Source organism: Vidua macroura, chromosome 1 (genome assembly GCF_024509145.1).
Source record: "Vidua macroura isolate BioBank_ID:100142 chromosome 1, ASM2450914v1, whole genome shotgun sequence".
NCBI classification, from domain to species: domain Eukaryota; kingdom Metazoa; phylum Chordata; class Aves; order Passeriformes; family Viduidae; genus Vidua; species Vidua macroura.
Genome location: NC_071571.1, coordinates 65,939,036 through 65,960,784, shown reverse-complemented (window position 1 = coordinate 65,960,784; position 21,749 = coordinate 65,939,036). Strand labels below are relative to the sequence as shown.

Genomic DNA, 21,749 nt, shown 5'->3' with positions numbered 1-21,749 from the left:
AGTGGGAGCTTCTGGTGCAGCTGTCAGGGCAAGGTGCAGGTGGTGCAGCAGCACCTTCAGGCCACACGGGCCAGCAGTGCCTTCAAATGGTACAAAGCTGCCTACAGAATTCTTCCCTGAGTGGCAGAATGAACAAAAGCTTGGCTTTTAGGTAAATTTGTGCCACAGGAGCTGTGGCATTCAGAAGAACAATTTTGGCTGAAGCTGTCCCATGTGGAGGTGACAGTTGATCTCCTGTCCACAGAACGCTGCTCTAGATCACTGTTACTTCATGAGCCTTTGAATGACTATACTTCAGCTACTTTTGTCTCCATGCTCTCCTGCTTTCCTTTCCATGCAGTCAGGCCCCTTAATAAAATCCAAACCACTCGTCACTTTTCAATCATCATCCTCTGACATCTGCCGTTACTTTGCTTATCTAGAGTTTCCATAACATTTGGACATCAGCTGGAAAAGAATTGGTGCGTGCAGCACGGGAGAGCACAGACATGTGGCACCACTCTAAACCCCTCTGGAGAGAAAGTATGGCTTGAGGGGAGAAATGGATCAAATTAAGCTTATTTTTCTTGTTTGCAAAGCCCATGAAGATATTTGGCAGGGTGAAGCTTGAGAGGGAGAGCTTTCACTCTCCAAAGTCCAAACTGAATGCTTCAGTGCTGTCTCTGGGAGAAAAAAAAAGCATAAAGGAAAAACAAAACCTAACACCTGTTGGGTTCTAAATGAACAAGCAAGTACGCAGCAAGCAGCTACATACTCAGCCAGTCAAGGAGAAATTATGTAAATAAAGAAAAAAATACCTCATTTTCAAGCTTCTCAGAAAAAATGAACATCAGGCAACTTCTTATGTTCCTGTTGGATGTCATAGAGGTTAACAGAAAACAAATAGCAAAGATAACCCCTTCCTCACCTTACTTGGCTAAAGATTTCAGTGGGAGGTTCAACTATGTTCAACTTCAAAACATTCTGTGTTAGGCACTACTAGTCTATAGTAAATTACCAAACTTGTACTTCCCATTACAAGTGGCAAGTTGGACACCACAACTACTGCACTGGTTTAATTCAAGAGGTCCAAGAATGGTCACTACCAACCCCAGGCTGGTGACAATGTCTGGAGGGACAGACCCAGGCTTCCCTAACAGTGGACTCTGCTCCAGGCTGGGACATTAGAGGTACCTTGCCTCAACTTTCCCCTGACCATCGCATGCTGGGGACAGTGGAAGCTCCCACTGTGCCATTCTGCTCCCTTGGGAAGCAGGGCGGTGTGCTAAAGCTTTATGCTCCACTGGATGTATGAGCAACTGAGCAATCACTGAAAAATCGACTGAGCCTAAGCGAGCCAGATTCATACTTCCAGTTTATTGTGAATTTAGGGCATCTTCTGCATAAACTGATTCCTTCACAAATCCACAGCTTAAGTTTGTGAGTGGATCCATTATGAGACACACAAATGCCTCCAGGCACTCTCTTGAGCATAGCACCTTCTTCAGCATAGCCCACAATAAATAATGACCTCTGCAATGAAGAAACACTCCTGATCCTTCTTGGTACACGCAACTGAAAAACCTACGCACAAACTTCAGCTGGACATTACAGTGGAGCAGCATTTGGGGATCCATCCCACATAAAATGAGATGTTTAAGTAAAACATCTTTGCTGTTGTAAGTAAAGTTTAAGTAAAACAACATTGCTGTTGTTTATGTGGAAATACGAAGTTTTTAACTGTGAGGATGACCAAGTACAGGTTGCCCAAAGAGGTATTAGACTCCCTCTCCTTGGTGATGGTCAGAAGCCACATAGACATGCTTGGTCCTGGGCAACCAGCTCTATCTGGGTGCCCCTGCTTGGGCAGGGGGGGGTCAGAGCATGTGGACTCCAGAAGGTCCTGCCAACTTCAACCTTTCTAAGGTTCTGTAAAAGTTGGTCTCTCTCTGCTGTGCAGCTCCAGGCCTGCCTACTGACAGAGACAGGCTTCTTTAAATTAAAAAAAAAAAAAGACTTCTGGAGCCTTCAGTCAAACAGTAATTGGAGGAACACTCACTGGCAAGCCTGGAAGCAGTAACACTGACTGGCATTTCTAATCCTGATTCAGTGCATCTCTCTTCACAGAATATGAGTTATTGATTCCCTTGCAGGACTGAAACAGCTGAACACCTTCAGTGTCATTGCTGCTTGTTTTTAAATGACCAAGTAATGTGCCGTGTGAAGGCCCCAGCGCCCGCACCTTTGGGGTGGCGTGAATTGGCTATGCAGCCAGGGGGAATCCTTCACACAGACAACCTCACACACTGCACCCATGGCCATTATTTGAAACACTTGTGCACTGCATTGTTACAGGATACAGGGCTGTTGTTAACAGAACTTGTGTCTTTCCCGTGCACCTTACCCTGCACTAGGAAAACATGCACCCATCCAAAGTGAACTCCATGGATTACACCACAGTGCAGGCATAACAATGGATTCCAAAGCAGACACAAACACTCTTTTCCTGAACTGGCTGAACTGGGACATTCCAGCAGCACCAACTGCAAGGTCTCAGCATCCAGCAGAGATCATCTCCCCAGGATTTTAGGGGTAACCCCAGCAAAGTCTCAGGCTTCCCCACTTAATGTGCTGCAAGGTAAACCTGACCCAGTTTAAAACAAAAGCTTCTAAAGCATTTCAAGTCTGCCCAACACCGAGTGCAAGCTAAACACACTCTCTCAAATGCAATGAGCATCCTTGGCACTAAGCACCATTTTGAGTCAAGCAACAGCTAAGCAACACATTCTTATGTACAATTCACTGGTCTATGCAAGAGGTAGAAATAGAATTTTACACTTTTGCAAGAAAAAGATCAGTTCCCCAGTAAATCTCTATCTATGGCTAATCACTCTACTTTTACTTACACCATGAATTACATTTCTGCATTGAATTAATTCTGAAATCTAAACCAAGCAAGAATCAAATTACAACAGCTTCGAGCCAAGCACTCAGCAGAGCCATTGGTTATTACTGGGCTGTAATTCTGAATTATATTGGCTCATCCCACTGATTTTCTCCATACCTGCACAGATCCACTTCTCTAGAATATCTCCCATGAAGAACAAATGAGATACAGCCATAGAGAGCTGTCTGACAGATAAAAAGAAAGTATTTTAAAACACTTCAGAAAAGGATTTCACCCCTGGTCATTGTGATGTCCTGTACCTCAGATTTGGGAAGTTTCATTTACCTGAAAATTTACAGTGTTAAAAGAGTACAAATACATTCCTAGCAAAAGCATGCTTGTTCACCACCCAGCAGCCTGACACTCAGTAAATTCACTGTACAAATACCTCCAAGTAGTAACTAGTAATATCAAGTATAAGACAGCATACTGAAACATTTTTATATCACAAGCAAATTTGTTTACCTTGCTTCAAGAGTTAGGTTTACTTCTGCAAAAGCAAGAGAGCACACTGTGCAACCAAAATACTGTAAATGAATGAACAAGTAACACTTTGGACATCACCATCCCACCACTAAGTATCTTCATTTCCTCTGTATTTATTGAAAAATATTTACGTATTGGTCACTATGCTTTAACAGCATCTTTACACAAAAGAGTTAATGAAGAACATCACACTAGGATGGGGAAAGGATGGTAAAATGTCTTTTCAAAAGTTAGGTTTTTTTCCAAGCTGTCACAAGCCAAGAGACTTCTCAGACTGAATGTGCTGGAGTCCCACAGTGCATGCGCCACAGATCCACAGCTTTGCTGACAATGGCGTCGGTGTTGTCCTGAGGAATCTGCAAAAGATTGGGGCAAAGTGCCTGGTCAAAGCACTCCATTCAGACTGTTTTGTTTAAAATAAAGGTTTTAAATTTCCAGTTCAGATTTTATCTCTTTATTAAAAAAGAAAACAAAAGTAGAATCCCATCTCCCTGTCCTCATCCCACCATCCCTCTGTCCTGCACACACCATATTACATCCAGGTTTTGGACAAAAAGTTTTTATTTCTAAAATGCTGGTAAGCAGCCAGGCACCTCACACTTCACACATCCCTGACACCAGGCATGACTCACACTGCCTATCCATGACCACAGCTGTATCTCATATAACTCACCTGGGTTACACTGGGACCCTACAGCCCTGCTGAGACACCTCATTACTATTCAGGGTCAGGAAGGTTCAGGGTCAGGTTCATGATCCCATCCTCACATCAACAGAAAACACACATTGAGTCTACAAATCTGCGCTCAGGCAAGACGCAAGAAAAAGGTGCCAGAAACCAACCCTTCTAAGAAGCCTCCAGAAAAATTAACCTAACCTGATCTGCACTTACTTTCACAGAAAAGTCCTTTTGTATCACAAATGTTAATTCTGTACATAGATAATACATTCCCCAAGCCTAAAAATCACTTAATTCTATGGAAGCCTTAGCTCTTGATAGAAAAAGTTGTTATTCTCAATGCTGAGCATACTCCCTTCACCTTGGTACTGCTACACTGTTCTCAGTAATGTAATAATATCTTTTGGTACATCTGCAGCAGGCAAGCAATTCAGGCTGAAACAGTTATAAGCTATAAAAGGTAATGCAAAGCATAATTAGAGTACTTACATTTTCCAAAAACTGTGTGATCTTTTCTGCAGAATTCAGTGCTATTATCTTCATTTTAAATGTTAATAATATCTCCACAGCAACAAACACAAGAATCTTGCAGGATCCACTTATAACTTTGTCCCAGACTCTACAAGAAAGTGAAAAGGAATCACTAAACATTATTGCAATGTTTATCTGCTTATTTCTCTGCTAGAACAGCCTTTGTACAATCATCTCTATGCAGAATATTTTTCTGAACAACAGCAATGTATTTAATTATTCGGGTCAGGATAAATAGACAACATTTTATCAACTCCTCAATCTGTACAGAGCAGAGGGATAGCAAGCAGTAATTGGAATGTGCTGATATGGTGTGTTGCTGTTTAAAAATTCAACTGTTTACAAGCTCAAGTACAAAAAGCAAATCTTGGCTTAATAGTCTGGACTGTAACAACTACTCTACTGGACTACACAGCTACCAGAGCGTGTGGTAAAGATGAGAATTTTTCCAAGTGCAACAAAAAAAATAAACTAACTCCATTAGCATGCCTAATAAAGATACTCTTCAATCAGCTAGGCTGCTAAAAATTCAAAGAGATGTAATATTGAACAACTACATCACAAGCAGGTCATTGCTGTATGAGATACAAATATGATCAGCAGGATATAGTCCGTGATGTTTAAATTAGGCACAAGGAACAACTACTAAGTCTTCCAATCCATCCCACTGTGCACAGACACTCTCAGAAATACCTAGGCACTCCTACCTCTCGTGTGAAATCATACCTGGACCTCCTTGGGCAGGTGTCCAAAGGCTTCAGCAATAGAACTTGGATGAAAATTAAAATGGATCATCACTACCAAAACCTACTATTAGCCTGCAACAATTTGAAATCATCCTTTATCCAGCAGCTCTCTCTCAGGCCCAGCTCAAGAGACTCAGGATAAAAGATTAGACAAAACAGTGTGAAACCATCTGTCAGATGACAGCTTTTAGGGCTCACATTATTTTTAGTTCCTGAATTTTAAGAGCTATGTCAGAAAGAGTTTCTGAGGATTACAGTTCTTGCTCCTTCTGGGCACTTCTTCAAAGTATTTCTCCTTCCAAATAAAAACATGGAGGAACAAAGATCACACACTACCCTCCATAATTTCTGAATATAGTAGCACCAACTGAAAAATATCTTCTGCAGCCCATCTACAAATGTGGATCTATGGGTATACTCCTTCCACGGACAACTCAATTTTTGTATGACCTCTCTCAGAAGAATTTTCCTTTCAGCCCAGAGAGCCAGGAGAGCACAACGCAGGCATGACATGAACTTTGACAGCTGAACTGAAGCACAGGTTCACACTTTTACAGAAGGAATTAAGAGGGGAAAGCCCAGCCAAGAGCAATTAAGGTGATGAAGGGAGAGGAAAGGTGAGAGAGCTTGGACTACTCAGCCTGGAGAAGAGAGAGATCTGGGGAATCTCATCCATGTAGGGAGAGCACAAAAAGGGTGGAGCCAGGCACTTTCCAATCATGCCAGGTGAAGGGATCTGAGGCAACAGGCACAAATTCAAACACAGAACTAGATTTTAACTTATAACAAAGAAAGTAGAAAAACAAATGTGTAGATCCTCAGGACTATTCTGAAAGTAGAAGGAAACAAAAATCCCACACAGACAGATAAGAGGAAATGAAAAAGCACAGCCAATTTATTTCCCCTTTGCAATTTAGTTTTAATTCCCTGTCTTGCTATGATTAAACAATTAGTATAATCCCCACAGGGACAGGAAAAACACACAATCCAAGATCAAAATCTTACTGCTTCATTTGTGGTTCAAGCATTCCAGGACAAATGATCACTGCAAATATTACATTGCTGTTGAAGTCAGGTCTAGGAAGCTTTAAACAAGGATATGAGAGCACTGAGACAACAGCTCTCTGTTCCACACTGTAGAGGTCACCCCTGTTTACCTCTACAGCATTTTCCTACACAAACACATCTGTTCAGAAGACAAGAAAAACTTCCCCGTGTGTTCCACGTGCATCAGAACTGTAATTACGAGTGACAATTACAGAGAGTAGAAGATCTCAAAAACAGGAAAGAATTTTTAAAGTTCATATTAAAGCTTATGTTAATTTGAAAACAAACTTACTAATCCTTTTATAAAATACCCTATCTTCCTTCATTATTTTGCTTCCAATTCTTCTGACTTCAGTCTCCATAATTACATTAGGCTACATGCTCAGAAAACATTTTATTGTCTTCCTGCATTATTTAGTCTGATTCCAGAACAAATGTTTTAACAATGGCAAAACAGATGCAGTATCTAAATTACCAGTGTCTTAACAAATTTTGGAAGATGGTGCACAGAAAACTGAATGAGATGTCAGCACTAACCAACCAGCTGTGTCTGCTGCAATATTTTTCCTTTAATATTTACAGCTATTGTTACTCTCAGGGCATCTCCACCAGTGACACTAATTGGGAATGACTGTGCAACACTTTGATGAACAGTCAGCACCTTGTCTGTACCAGCAGAGCCAGGAACAACAACATAAAATGTCAAAAGTAGAAAAAAAAACAGAGCAGTTTCAATGAAATACATTTTCTGATCCTCTTCTAATACAGCAGTCTTTATACATTGTGTATATACAGGTGTCCTGCTTTCATTTTTTTAGTAGCAATCATGTAAGGTCAACTTTACTGCAACTTTTTACCTGTTCTTTGATACTGCTGGAGAGGGGGAAAGTACAAGAGAAACATCATGAAACTGTGCCTACAGCCCTACACAGGAATGCAGAAAAAGAAATAACATATGCTGAAATGAAATTCACTATATTTTGTGTGACTATCATCCTCTGTAAAATATAACTGTTCAATTAACCACAGGAACATTTTTGCAGGTGTTTCTTGAAGAGCAAAGCAGTATTGACAACCATAAGGAAAAATAAAAAGAAATGGGAAGCTATAAAGGCAAAGAGCATGCCAGGGATTATGCAAATGAAACCATTTACTTTTCACTGAGCCTCTTCTATAGACAAGATACGACACTCTGTGTGCACCTGTGTGTGAAGGGATGCCATTCTCCAGGCACTCTCTGAAGTTCCTGCACCACTACAGTGCAGTAATACACAAGAGGCATCCCAGCACTGCTGCTCTCTCTTTTTCTGATGTACTATCATTAACCTCACAGTTTTTCTCCATGCTGCAGGATATAGACACTCAACCTTATTTCCTGGCTCTGGTCCTCCAGCCATCCAGGCAAGAGGTATCTAAAAAGAACAAATGCTTCTCCTCTGTCTGCACTTCTGGGTGTCCTTCCAGAGGTAACTGGGCATGGAGGGACACAAAGCTCACACAAATCTCACCCTAATCTATCATGATCTTGTGCCCATTCATTTGCAAACCTGAGAAGCACCTCAGTGAGACAAAAGCAAACTGAATTAAGTTTCTCTGTAGTAACAGCCCACATGCACATTCTTATGCCCTCCTGCTCCACAGTAAAATTAAGGCATTTTCCATATATCTGTTGTTTCTATTAACAAATGACTTACATTTTTACAACTAAATATAATTTATGCAGGGTATGGAGATCACAGATGTAAAACTACAGAATTATATTAATACATGAGGTAGTGCCAGTTTAAAAGTCGTAAGATTTCAGGAGAATGACCAAATACTTTGCCACTAGCAAGTTACCGAGACTAATAACCTAACATCAGCCAGCCATTGCCAAGCCTTCGGTGCAGAGTACAAACAACATTAGGCAGCAGCCTGATACATGAGTGGCATCATTAGGCCACAAAAAACACCTGGCTCCTTCACAATTACAACTGCAAAGCTGCACTGCTTCTGCTGGATCATCTGGGCTGACAGTGCCAGATTAAACTGGAAGCCAAAGTGCCATTTTGCCTGTAGAGCTGAAGCCACAAACAGGATCCCAAGGTTTAAGAGCAGGGATCTCCAGCTGAGGGCCATCACACCACCACTGGAAAGCTTTCCACACATGGGCTTACCAAACAGATGAGCAGATATGCTGCTGCACAAATCAAACAAACAAGGCAATGAGTATGAAAATAAAGATGTGATCCAGTTCTCTCCCTGTCTCAGAGAGAAGCACACCTTTCTGCGCCTCTCAAACCTCTGCTACAGGCTGGTTCATATCCCAGAAAGCATCCTGTCTATATTCCAGGTGGGATAGAGAGTCTTTGGAATGGTTTGCTCCTCCCTTTTACCAATGTGCCATCTTTAAGAAGTTTGTTAAGAAGCTCATCACATAATATGCCAAGTGTATTAGACACTGCATAGGCTCAAAGCAAAAGTTTCCATGTGAAACCTGTCCGTATGTATTTTCCAAGCCCACTTAAATTAAACTGATGCATAAATTTTACCTATGGTGTAACTTGAAGTGTGCTATAAACCAGTATTTATACCAAGTGCCAATGCCTGTCAGGTACTGGTATTGTGCAACTTCACCTCACCATTATCAAGTAAAATTTCCGCACAGCACATACAAGTCTTGTACACCTTAGAAAAAAACCAAACAAACAAACAAACCCATGAATTTTAGATTTATCTGCTTGACAGAGAAGACTACAGTTCATAGAAAGCAAGCAGCCTCTGTAAGAAATTCAGTGCTAAATCATAAGTGAAAATAAATCATAAAAGACTGTGTTCAGATAATCTCTCACTTGACAAGAAAGTAAGTAAAATTCACAGGAGAACTGGAGACCTTCAAACCTCAGCAGTTTCAACACTGACATTTGGATGCATTTCAGATAAGCACTGGGGCTTCTAGATCCTAATCCAAACTGAATCTCCAAGCATTAATTAAGTTCATCTGTCACATACCACCCATGAAGTATGTTATTTCCTCAGCGAGTAAGGCCATTATGATTACAACTGAATAATTCACAAACCTAAGCTGCCAAGAAAAAGTGCACTTTCATCATGTTCCCACAAGAACTGTTGGGAAAAGGGATTGTTCTGCCATCAGAAGTACCAACACTGAAATTTGTTTTTATTCCAGAGTGATACAAAAAGCCAGTTTTTTGACCTTTTCCAGGGGAAAAAAAGTATTAAAAAAATTCAGGTAATCAAAATATTCTATTTCAGTAAGATAAAACAGCATATGGAAATGTTAAAGATGCATACTGACTAGACAAAATATTTCATGTAAATAAAACTAATTCAAAATGGTAGACATTTGAAGTCAAATATTCTTGCACGATGAAGTATGAAATCAAAATTTTTCATCTAGATTTTTCCTATTACACCATCAGAATGACAAAGCTCTATTTAAGTTTCAATTTTCAACAGAAATTTAAAAAAAACCCCTTCATCTTCCAAGAGCAAATCTGCTCTGATACAAATTCCTCCCTCAGCTCTTGTCCCAGCAATAAGATCCAGTAGCAAAATTGAATCACATGAGCTCTAAGCTCTAAACTGTAACAAACATCCTATACTATGCATGCTTACATAATTTCTGCAGTCACAGAAGTAGTAAAAACTTTCAACCACCAGATCATAGACAATTAGTAAGCAGACAAGAATATTTTGTAGCCTTATAGGTGCTTCATGAGAAGAACTTCCCATATAACAATAACCTTGTTGAACCTAAAGGTCTCAATCCTTCACAAAATGTATGTTTCTCTCAAACATAATCCTTGGCAATAAAAAAACCTATAGAATCTCAAAGACCATGGTCCAACAAGAGCAGAGAGCATGATTTCTAATCTTACAGCTTGTTCCCTAAAATAATCTTATTCTTGTAAAAGCAAATAGAACAATTTTTTAAAACAGCCATTTTCCACTTTCCTCCATGGAACATGAAGTCCCAGATAAACAAACACTGCATCCACTATTCAGATTATTACCAACTTTACCACCATAAAAGCATTTTCTAGAAAGCAATTTACAAAGCACTGTTTTCACACTGTGCTCCTATTCTAGCCATTGAAGTCCTGTGATTAAGTAAAGTTTCTCTTGAACATTGTTACTTCTCAAAGTTTTCACACAGCTGAAAATGACACCATTGTTTTCTTTATGCCACATCCTGTTCAACTATCAGCAACTCTTATTAATGCAGAAAGATGTTTCTCTACATTAAGCTTGAATTTCCTGCTTTCTCAGAGTTCTCAGGCAGCAGAATTAGGGAAATCATACAAGCTTCATTTCAAAAGCCCTTCAGTGAAGTGTCATGCACAAGAATTTTTCCCTTTTAAAAGCTCAACAACCTATTTGTAACTGTAGAATCCTGATATAATCCACAATTTCATTAACTTTGTAAAATTCAACTTGCCCTAGTACTTTTTATAATAAACACTTGTTTAAGCCCATGGTTAAGCCCAGCCAGCAACTGAGCAGCAGACAGCCACTCATTTACTACCTCCACCTGTGGGATAGGGGGAAAAATTGGAAGGGTAGAAGTAAGAAACAAATTTGTGGGTGGAGAAAAGAAGTTTCATAATTAAAAAGAAGTAATAATTTCCAAAAAAACTGTAAGGAAGAGAAGAAAAACATAACAAAGAGAGGAAAATAAAACCTGAGACAAGTGATGCAACTGAGAATAGTTGCCCACTACCCCGACCAATGGCCAGCAAGTCCCCAGGCAAATGCTCCTACTGGCCAACCTCCCCCTCAGCTTAATTGCTGAGCATGACTCCACATGGAATGGGATATCCCTAGGGTTGGATGGAGTTAGCTGTCCTGACTGTGTCCCCTCCCAGCCATATTCTTGTGCACCCCCAGCCTCCTCGCTGGTGAGGAGCAGAATGATGCTGTGTAAGAATTGCTCTGCAGGAACTAAAACATCCCTGTGTTCCAAAACACAGCCCTATACCAGTTACTCTGAAGAAATCTAACTCTATCCCAGCCAAAACCCACACACATTCCCAAAATCTTTTTCATCTAACACTAATACAATATTACAGTCACTCCCTAAGTCCAGATTTTTGTCAAAAAGCCCAAAAACTGACTACCATTCAGCTACGTAACACAGACATAGGGTTTGGAGTTCTGTATCCTAGGAGGCAGTAAGTGTCCTACAGGATCAGCTGGTATACTTAGCTCCATTCTTTTTATTTTCCGTGGGTGAAAAGATCACACAGAGATTGATTATCTAGCATCAGTAAGAAGGGGGATTAAATCCAATTTTATCATTTCCAAGTTAGCAATAAAGCTAACACCATAATCTTACAGATAAAGTATGGAAAGCTCTTTGCCTGCTAGTGATGACAATTTCAGCTAGAAAGCTGAAATTACTATGTAGTTACAAACAGAAAGAAAAGAAAAAGAACTTGCCTCTGTAAACTGGACTCAGGTAAACATCCTGCAAAACACTTTTTAAACCAAAGATCGTAGGGGAGTTTGCTCATTGCAGCACATGTCTTCAGATGCGTCAGTAGTCTGTTATCTTCAATGTTCAAATACTGCTCCAGAATTTTTGGCTGTGAAAGAATTAGAAAATTTTAGGTAACTCACATCAGAATACCTTCATAGTTAATGCACACAGTAAGACAAGCACTGTCTTAACAATTAAACTGGAGTAATGTAACATATTAAAATAATGTACCTTCATTGTTTTAGTTGTTCCAAAATACAGGCGTTACTGACCTTTGCAATTAACTAATTATGTACTTAACCAAAGAAACAACCTCAGCTTCCTGAAATTGCTGACCACTACCAGAACTTCCAATATATGCAGTACTCCCTAGTGCAAGGTCGTGCTTCAGAGCTTCAAGCAATGCAGAGATTAAGCATGCGCTAATTACTGCTACCTTCACAAGTAAAATTGAGTTTCATTCGCCTCAAACCTAATAGCCTCAGCACACATCAAAAACTACCTACACATCATGCAGCAAAACCCAAAAAATCAATTCTGTAAGCAAATCCCTGTGCAACCCATTAAAAGCTGGACATTGATTTATTGTTTAAAACCCGAAATATTTAAGGCACAAACATGTGGATAATTTTCTCATCTTGTTTAAATTTTAATATAACACAGTACCTATTTTCATAAATTCTTGACTACCTTTATGCTTTGTCATAGTTAGGCAAATTGTTAAGGACCTCAACTGTCAAAGGCACTTCCTTTGCCAAAATTCTCACCTACTGAGTCTTGGCACATTGATTGTGTAACAAAAAAAAAATTAGGGAGGGAGACACTTGGCACTCTTTATGTCACATCATACAAACACACACTTTAAAAATATTCCTTTCTCCTTTCAACTGGTATAGTTGAATGTATCATCCACTGAAACAGGAGGTAGGTTTTAAAATTATTTCTTAGTTCCAAAATTACTAACAAGGGCAGGGATAATTCTCCACAGCAAATTTCTATTCAACAATTGCTGGTGCTCATGTACTCGATATTTTTACTTTTTAGGATATTGTAAACTAAAAGCTCCTTATCTGTTAGGGCTATTTGATGAATTACAAGAACTTTTATAACTTTGATAAGTACACATTAAAATCAAACTTCAATTTTATAAATCAGTAAGGCAGAAATTCAAAATGAATATACTATGACAGCATTTAAATTGTCAGTGCTGCAAAAATCTACCCCACTTTTTATTATAATTTGATTTGCAACATACTGTTTTTCTGAAGACAGAGTACTCTGCTCCATTTACAAAGCAAAACTGTGCTTTGTCTATCATCCAATGAGCAGCATATGAATGCCAGAGATGCAGCCTAGAAAGTAGCAGACGTACATCAAGATGTTCTTCACTTTTGACATTTTAATTGTTTAAAGAAAATTCTTAAGTGACCAATCTGTGAGATATATCATTCAACTGGATACAATGTAACCTTTAGACAAAAAAGGTAATTGAAAATTTCCACGTCACAAACAAAAACTATTTCTAACGTTACATTAGACAGGGCAGCACAATCGCAATGCAAAAAGCACTCCTCCCCTAGTCTCAAAATAGCTGGTGGAACAGAATCCAAGGGTGTCACTTCTGATTCTCCAGTTGTCTCCCTGTATTAATGCTTTCCATGAATGCTTCTCCTTGCAAAAAGAAGAAAAAAAATTCCTTTTCCTTACCAGCTGTTGTAATGAATCTTTGTGCTTGCTGTTCAGCTGATTCACAAAGCAACTGACAAGCCAATAGCATTCTATAGGATCCTCTACCATTTCCTCCATTGCTTTAGCAATAGCAAGAAATACTTCATCTTCAGGTTCCTGAAAAACAAAGCGAAAAAAGTGATCTACGGAGAAGTATTGGACTATTCTGATTTAAATTATTCTTATATTCCTTTTCTCTGCTATTTGGGGGAAAAAACAGGAATCAACATACACAAAAAGCTGTTCTGACATTCCTAAACAAGACATCGGGCAGCAGCTGCACGATGATGACAGATAACTATTAAAACAGAGCAAGTAAGACTTTTCTTGCTTTTAAAACCAAAACATGCTTCAGTGTATAAAGAGTCCTAAATACTACTGGGATTACATCTCTGCCACACAGACTGCTCCAATACACACATATCCTTACTTGAACTCTCTGCATTCAGATGCACAAAACACTCAGCAGACTTCTGTTTGTTACTCAAACATTTCGAAATACTTAGATCAATCTGACATCTCTTTATCTCCCTCTGCCTCTACAATAAAACACCTGCATTACCATCAAGAGTAACCTCTCATAAGTTTAAGGGGACAGTAACTGCACTGAAAAGAGAACAAATGCTTTCTGCAGCAGCCAAACAAACCTGAGTTACAGGACTAATGACTGAGGCTCCGTTAAACACCATTGCTATGAAAACCTCACCGCAGTCCTGAGAACAGGTCTGGGATGCACTGACAAAACACTTGCTCAGAAGGGAATACTGCTCTAGAAGGGAGGAATTTTCATCCCACTGCATCACATGCGAAGATCAAGGAAATTTCACTACTGGAAATTTGCAGGGTAGGATGGCCACATTCCTAGGAAATGGTAAGGGTATGAAGACATTCCCTCCTCTGACAAGAGTATGTTGCAGGTAATCCTCCAATTCTAAATATTACTGAATTTTCTGTATTAACTTGAACCTTTTTTTATTTTGAACTTTTCTTTAAGTACTTATGTCAAAATTTGTGATTACAGATGAAAAATTACAAATTAAGCTGGGCTAGAGTGAATACACATAAATTAACTATAGGATGAAATCCACTTAGAAAGCTCTGTGGCTCCTTTCCTCATCTCCTGTTTAATGGAAAAAAGAAAGAACCACATATTGTTTTTATCATCACACTACTAATTTAACATCACAACACAGCCTTGTTTAACCATATGGGTGTACACTGTGAACAGCAAGTATGTGCATTACCTGACAGAAACCCAGGTCAGTTCAGACTAAAAAAAAAAAGGAGGACAGTACACTGAAGTCTAGATTTAAAAACAAACAATTTAAATATTTGCTGCATCTTGCATTAAATCACTGCTTCTACAGGCTCTGAATTACCCTTGTTCCAGGAACGTAAGAACCTATGAGCTACAATGAGATGATGTCATTTTCATGTCAGTGCTATAAAGAAACTGAAGTGCCCTGGCATACAAAAGGCTTGAAACCTAGAGGAAAAATGCACAAAAGAGATTTTAAGGCATAAAATCTTACATAAGTACTTAGGGGAAAGAAAAGAGAAAAGCACTTTGACTAAAATTCCTTATTTTATACTAGTACTTCTCTGTTTTCCATTCACCTTACTTGGTCTATCAACAAGCATTTGTGAGGTGACCTGCAGTTCAGTTTCTCACTGATTTACAGTTTCAAGTTCAATAAAGTACTGTATTTAAAAGACTATTAAAATCACCACTGACCAATGGAAAAGCTACGTTTCGAGGCAATTTTCCTGATTCCAGTTGATGTATGCGGAGAAAAACATCAACCTGTGGGGTAGAATCATTAATAAACCGAATCACACGAAGAGCATGGTGAATATCCCAGTACTGCTCCTTCCGGTACTTCATCACCAAAGCGTGAGATTCATGGTGAGGAGGAAGAATGCCTAAAAAAAAAAAAATTTAATTAAAAAATTTAGAAGAAAAAATATAAACATTTGTAAGGAGGAGTCCTACTTGTTAATTTTTATACCTGTCTAGTTTTCAGTACAGTACTAGTTGCATATTTGTGCCCAGTTTCCATTTATTTTGAAAACAAAGTCAGAGTAGAATGATTTTTATATACATTAGCTGCTCATTTTCTCAAATTCTACACTTTGTCTGAGATGACAGAGAACATATACGTGCAATTAACTAATGCAAAGATACTGTTCACTGCAGTATTAATTACTTTACTGCCAGAAAAGTCTTTACTCACTGTACAAGAGATTAATTCTCCCTAAAATGACATTCAAAAACCAAAATCAATCAGTTGAATCAATTAAAGATTAAAACTTAAGAATGCCACATAGCCACTCATAAAGTAACATTTGCTATTTTCTTAGCAGAACTCAAATATCTTTTCTAGTTTTCTGGGAGAAAAAAAAATTTTAAAGTATCTAAGTAAAAAGGCAAAGAAAATTACAGCATCTCCAGAAGAGATACTTACCATTTCACTTAGTTCTTCCCCTTACTCAAGAGTCTTGCCATGCACTGATTTTCACAACAAAACTGTCACAGACTTCAATAGAAATAAAAACATACATACACCTAGGCAAAAAAATGCCATTTCCCTATCATTAGTAGAGCAGAATTTTTCCCAGTGTAGAAACCCATGAGAACAAAGTATTCTTCAAAAGTCAGCTGAAACAAGTTACCTGCTCCTTTTACCTCTCATTTAAAGAAAAAAATACTGCCAAGTGTTACACCATGAAATGGCCAAGTTGAGGAACAAGCACATCAGACAGAAAATTATCTTTTCTTTTCCAGCTCCAAACCTGTCTGCATTTCAAAAGCTGGAAGAAAGCAAGGCATTTTTCACAATATGTCAAAAGAGAGTCAACATCATAACTGTATGTACATACTGCCAACTGCTCTCCTCAAACACAGAGGACAACATTAGGCAGCCAAAACGAAGCTGAAACAACAGAGGGGTGCCTGGAAACCAGCATGAGTCATCCTTGAACAGGAAGGTAACAGAGGTACTGCTGACACACCGTGTCAGCTGGGACATCAGCAAGCCTTGGTACATGTCTGAGAGAGTTTTGTTGACAGGACAGCCTTCCTTTTCTTAAATTATTAACATTATTTAGAGGTCACATAACACCCCCCATCAGAAATGGACTGGGCTGTGGTTCTGACCATTTAGGGAGTGATATTTTGCACTGCCATTCTCAATATCATATTTTCTAACAACTGTTAAAACTGAAATGCAGCGTAAGGAAAGTCTCTAAACCCAAAGCATGTCATAAAATGACAGTACGAATACTTGAAATCAGAATATCATGAGTTTGAAGGGACCCATAAGGGCCACTGAGTCCCCCTCCTGGCTCTTCACAAGATCACTCCAAAAAATCACACCATGTGCCTGAGAGCAGAGTTCACTCCTTGAATTCTGTCAGGCTTGGTGCTGTGACCACTTCCTGGGGAGCCTGTTCCAAGGCCAAACCATGCCTTACTCTGATATCCAACCTAAACCTCCCTTGAAACAACTTCATGCTGTGAAATGAATGACTCTGGGTTTAAAATATAAAATACTTTTTAGAACCAGTATAATTTTCCATGCAGTTGATTCAGAAGGTGTTTTGTGTTATCATATGATTCACAGATCCTTTATCTAAAACAGCCCAAGACCTGGTTGTGCAGTGAGCCACAATTCCACAAAGAGATGTATTTTGCTATTATAATGATGGCTGAAGGATTCTGTACTGAGTTGCTTGTCCAAAACTACTATGCTGTATTTCCCACTAGTAATGTTTTAAAGGATGCTGACCACTTCACTAATGCCCAGGGTACAACAGTATTTCTAATGGCAGAGACTTTTATCAAGTAGGACTACTCTGTAAGTTCAACACCAAGAACTTCAAGCTTTGTAATTAGATCTTGCCCCTTCTGTGCACTGTTAATTTACTACCCTTGCCAAAAAAAAAGGCTTACAAATCCATATAATCAGGAATATGTGGCCACCACTTTCAAAAGGTAAAAAATTTGAGGGGGAAGAAATGAATTTAAAAATTAAGATTTTTTTAAACCCCTTCTGTCTCCAAGTGGATATTATCTTGCATCTAGTCAACTAATGTACTTGACCAGTTAGTGCAAAGTCATTAGTACTTTTGAATTAGTCATCTGACTAGTGCACTTCTAGGAAAATATAATCTATTTATGGTTTTTACAGTTTCTGGGGATACTGTTAACTTGTCTTCAGCCTTGTATCTTCTTGGCAATATCTACTGGCAAATACAATTCAAACCAGCAGCAAAACCATAAGAAACCAGTATTCTGCAGAACGCAAAGCCTCTCTTCAGAATAAACATGTATTCCATGTTTCACACAGTTTAAAATTAATCACAGCTTTACTTCAACTTAATTGTCTGTTATTTCAGGAGCACAACTGAGTATCTCATCAGATACCAAAAACTGCTTATAATCCACATTTCAAATCCATTTCATAAATGTACTTGGATAGTGTTACGAAGTTAAATACAGAAACACACTCTCCTAGGCAGATTTCAGCAAAGTTCTCAAAAACTTGTTTTATAATTGCCATTGTGCATCCAAGGTATATACAAAAGTAGGCTAAATATATACCAGTAGGTAAGGTAATACAGAATAATCCTGTCATTACTTCTTCAAAGACAAAAAAAAAAAAAGAAAAGAAAAAAAAAAAAGCACCTTCCTACATTCTATATTCCATGTTATGATTCATACCTAGGAGCACTTTCCACACCAGTATACGATACATGGATGGAAGAGGAAACCTTTGACTAAATGTGCAAAGCTTCTCAATATCTGTAAAGAAATGAAAAGAAAAAATATTCAGGACAAATTTAAATACGGTTATAAATAGGTTTGCATCTCTGACCCAGCTAAGTATGACAAACTTTAGTTGGAGATTGAAATTCCCTATTTCACCACATATTATCAACAAATGCTTTCACTGTTTTCACGTTGGCCTGACTTACAGTGAAACTACTCCAGGTTTCATCAGGAGGAAACTGGACCAATTTATAGGCATTTTGTAAAGCACGTCACTGTCAAAACAATTAAGGCCTTTTTTAAAGGAACAACATTTATCTTTCTGTTCTGTCAGAGATTTGGCACTCCTCAGGGACCAACACCTTCATTGCTTGAAGTTAGATGGAATTGACAGCATGAGATGATGCATTCTCAGATTAAAATTGCTTTCCCTAAAAATCTTTCCATTTCTTGGGCACAGAGAATGAAGGAAGGAAAAAAGAAGAAACAAGCAAGCTGACAAATCTTTAATAGTTTTAAAAATCAGATTTCCAGGTCTTTGAAAATCAAAGGTCTGCTAGCACTAACTGAAGTATTATTGGTAAAAGATGCAAAACATAAATAAGTATTAAGCACAGTAGGCAAACATTTTCGATTACTCCCTCCCCAGTCCCTAATCACCAAAAAATAGAGCAAATAGGGAAATCAACTTGCCCAAACGATCATCCTTTAACAGAATTTCCAGTGACTTCTTTTCTTCAACTCCACGAAACCCCACTTTTTCATAATACACTGAGCGGAAGTTTCTCTGGGAGTCATCAGCCATGACTGATTCCTTATGGAGAAACAATAAATTCCTCTGAAGACTTACAAGAATACATTCCTATTGCTTTAAGATCAAGTAATTTTGCACAGTGTATAAATGTACTGCCTATGTCTCTACAGTATTAATAAACCCTACAGAATATTAAAATCTTCCAAGATATTTTTGGTCCCATACTAGCATAAACAATTATAAATGTAATTTATTCTAAACAAGGTCTAAAGAAACCAACTTTACAAACAAAATTTAGGGATTTTTAAAAATTATTCACATAGTAAATTATGCTAAATTTCAAAAAGCTTTTTAAAAAATTGTGGGAGAAGCACTTAAGTATTTTATGCCACACCCTGTACTTCAAAACCAACATAAAAAAATACAGTTACAAGTCTGACAAAATTTTGACTATGAAAACCCCACTCAAGTAGAACTATTGCCCACATAAGTAAAATTATTAGGTTTCTTACTCACCAGCCAAGGTAATCAGAAGCAAGGACAAGCCAGAGTTGGGCTCAGCGGCACGGGGGTGACAGAGAAGAATAAGGCTGGGTGTGTAAATTTCGTCTTAAGTTGCAGATACAAATTAAATGTTCATGCTGTTACCAGCTGCTGCAACAGCCACAGCCTTGAGCTTGCTATTCCAGCACTAAAACCAAACAAATGTCTCATCCCTGTAGTGGAAACAAAGGTAAATTCCAGCGAGTGCTTTGTGTATCATAACAACTGTAAATGACATTTCAATTCAGTTCAACCCTCTATCAATCAATTCTCTCTCCTCTGTGGGCTTGCAAACATGAGAAAGTTCTGTCTCCTAACTCCAAGGACTAAGAACAATCTTAACTTTTATCTTGTCCAGTGACAGCAGCAAAACTTTGAGAAAAATAATTTATTTTGACTAAAGAGAGGTGAATGATGCATTGAGAAGCTTTTATAGTTAAATTCTTCTTTTTGTTGCAGAACTAAAGTACACATCAGGGGCAAAGCACTTACAGATATTAACAAATTATATAGAGTGCATACATTTAAATTTGTATATCCAGAACGCCTATTTGTGTTTCAAATTATGCCTGGTTTTAGTGCTTTGTAGGATCAGGGCCAAGACCAGAGAACAAAACACAAACCAGCAAACGTCTGAATTAGTGCTTTCTGAGATAGGTCAAATATTATTTCAAAACCAGAGAAAAAATAAATAAATATTAATTTCAACACATTCCAGTCCTGTGCTATCCTTAAGAAAATGACTGTGATATTCATGTATGGTGCATTTAAGGGTCCACTGATCGGAGTGCTCACTATTTACATTGCAGCCATGTCTAAAAGCAGACTTCATATGCAATAGATACTCAACTACTTTTGAAAATGTTCATATTTTCATTTACATGTTCAAATTTTTAAAAGCTGAGTTCAGTGTTATTTACAAAAATACTTAAAAACAAACAAACAAAACCAAACACACGTCTAGCCCAGACCACTTGTGGAAAAATGACAGGAGAGACATGGAACAGGAGTATTAATTGTAATTTGAAAAATAACAGCAGGACCTATTAGCCAGGAATATTATTTTAATAATTTTAAACTAGCACTATAATAGCAGTACATTTTATTTACTCAGTGGTAAAAGGAGAAAATAGCTTGTTTCCTCCCTCACAATTTAGGATTTGTATTCTCATGTTATACAAATAACCAGTATTCCAGTCTTTACACCTGTCTTCAATAAACTGGAAAAAGAAAACGGGAAAACAAATCCTTAGCCAGCTCATTGGAAGCGTGCTGTACAGAAGTGTGCAATTAACTCGTCCTATCTTCAATTACAGCGTTTTCGACCTCACCAGTGGCTTTCCCGGTATCATTAAGTGTCACTCCAGGTGCAGCAGCAGCGCCGCACAGGCCCGGGGAGTGGAGCCACCGCGCTCTACCCCCGACCGAGCACCCTTCCCTCGCAGGCCCTGCCGGAGGCTCCCCCCACCCGGTCGTACCTCGGGACTCAATTCCCGGCCTCCGTCACAGTCCCAGAGGAAAACAAGGGCACATTTGGGCACGGGATCAATGCACCCCGGGAATTCGGGTCACGCCGGGCTCCCCCCGCCGCCCCCCGGAACCTCGGGCGGGCGGGCGCGGCCCGAGCGCGGCGCGCGTGCGGCGCATGCGCGGGCCCGTCCCGCCCCGGCGGCGGGCGGAGCGCGGGGGCGGCCGTGCTGGGGGCGGCCGGGGGTCGCGGTTTGTGCTGTGGGCGTGCCGCAGCCTGTCGGGGTCACCCGGTTGATCACGCACCCCGCCTGTTCTCCCCGCCACCCCGCAGCTCGATCCCTCTGCCCTCAGAGGGCATCCATCCCTCAGAGCCGGCTGCCCGCATGGCGCGGGGTGCGCTCAGGGCTGCACCGCGGTGTTTGCTCTAATAATGGGTGTGCTCGGCGCTTTTGCCCCCATTCGCGGTGACTCCAAGGACGCGTTACTTAGAGAGACGTCTGGGAAGCGAACTGCATTTCGCAAAACCGAGATTTACTCGGGCGCTTGTGATCAAAGTACTGGGTGCTAAATATCCCGCCCCTCAAAA

General features: G+C 39.3%; 1 protein-coding gene across 1 annotated transcript; it reads right to left on the bottom strand.

Annotated features, from left to right (window-relative positions):
* Positions 1–3,505: 3,505 nt before the first annotated feature.
* On the bottom strand, positions 3,506–21,329 carry TBC1D7 (TBC1 domain family member 7). Its single transcript, XM_053991789.1, has 9 exons — positions 21,172–21,329; positions 19,667–19,866; positions 19,090–19,210; positions 18,349–18,429; positions 15,361–15,548; positions 13,605–13,742; positions 11,858–12,003; positions 4,581–4,710; positions 3,506–3,768 (listed from the first exon to the last, which is right to left on the bottom strand). The coding sequence occupies exons 3-9, from the start codon at positions 19,199–19,201 to the stop codon at positions 3,682–3,684; spliced, it is 882 nt and encodes a 293-aa protein (XP_053847764.1). The 5' UTR covers positions 19,202–19,210; positions 19,667–19,866; positions 21,172–21,329; the 3' UTR covers positions 3,506–3,681.
* Positions 21,330–21,749: the final 420 nt, after the last annotated feature.

What these genes read in the sequence shown, in the direction of transcription:
- TBC1D7 (XM_053991789.1), bottom strand. Translation starts at nt 19,201, where the DNA reads ATGGCTGATGACTCCCAGAGAAACTTCCGCTCAGTGTATTATGAAAAA. An exon ending in CCTGAGTCCAGTTTACAGAG is followed by an intron (nt 4,711 to 11,857) that starts GCAAGTTCTTTT and finishes ACTTTCTTGTAG; the next exon opens with AGTCTGGGACAAAGTTATAA. An exon ending in TCACACAGTTTTTGGAAAAT is followed by an intron (nt 3,769 to 4,580) that starts GTAAGTACTCTA and finishes AATCTTTTGCAG; the next exon opens with ATTCCTCAGGACAACACCGA.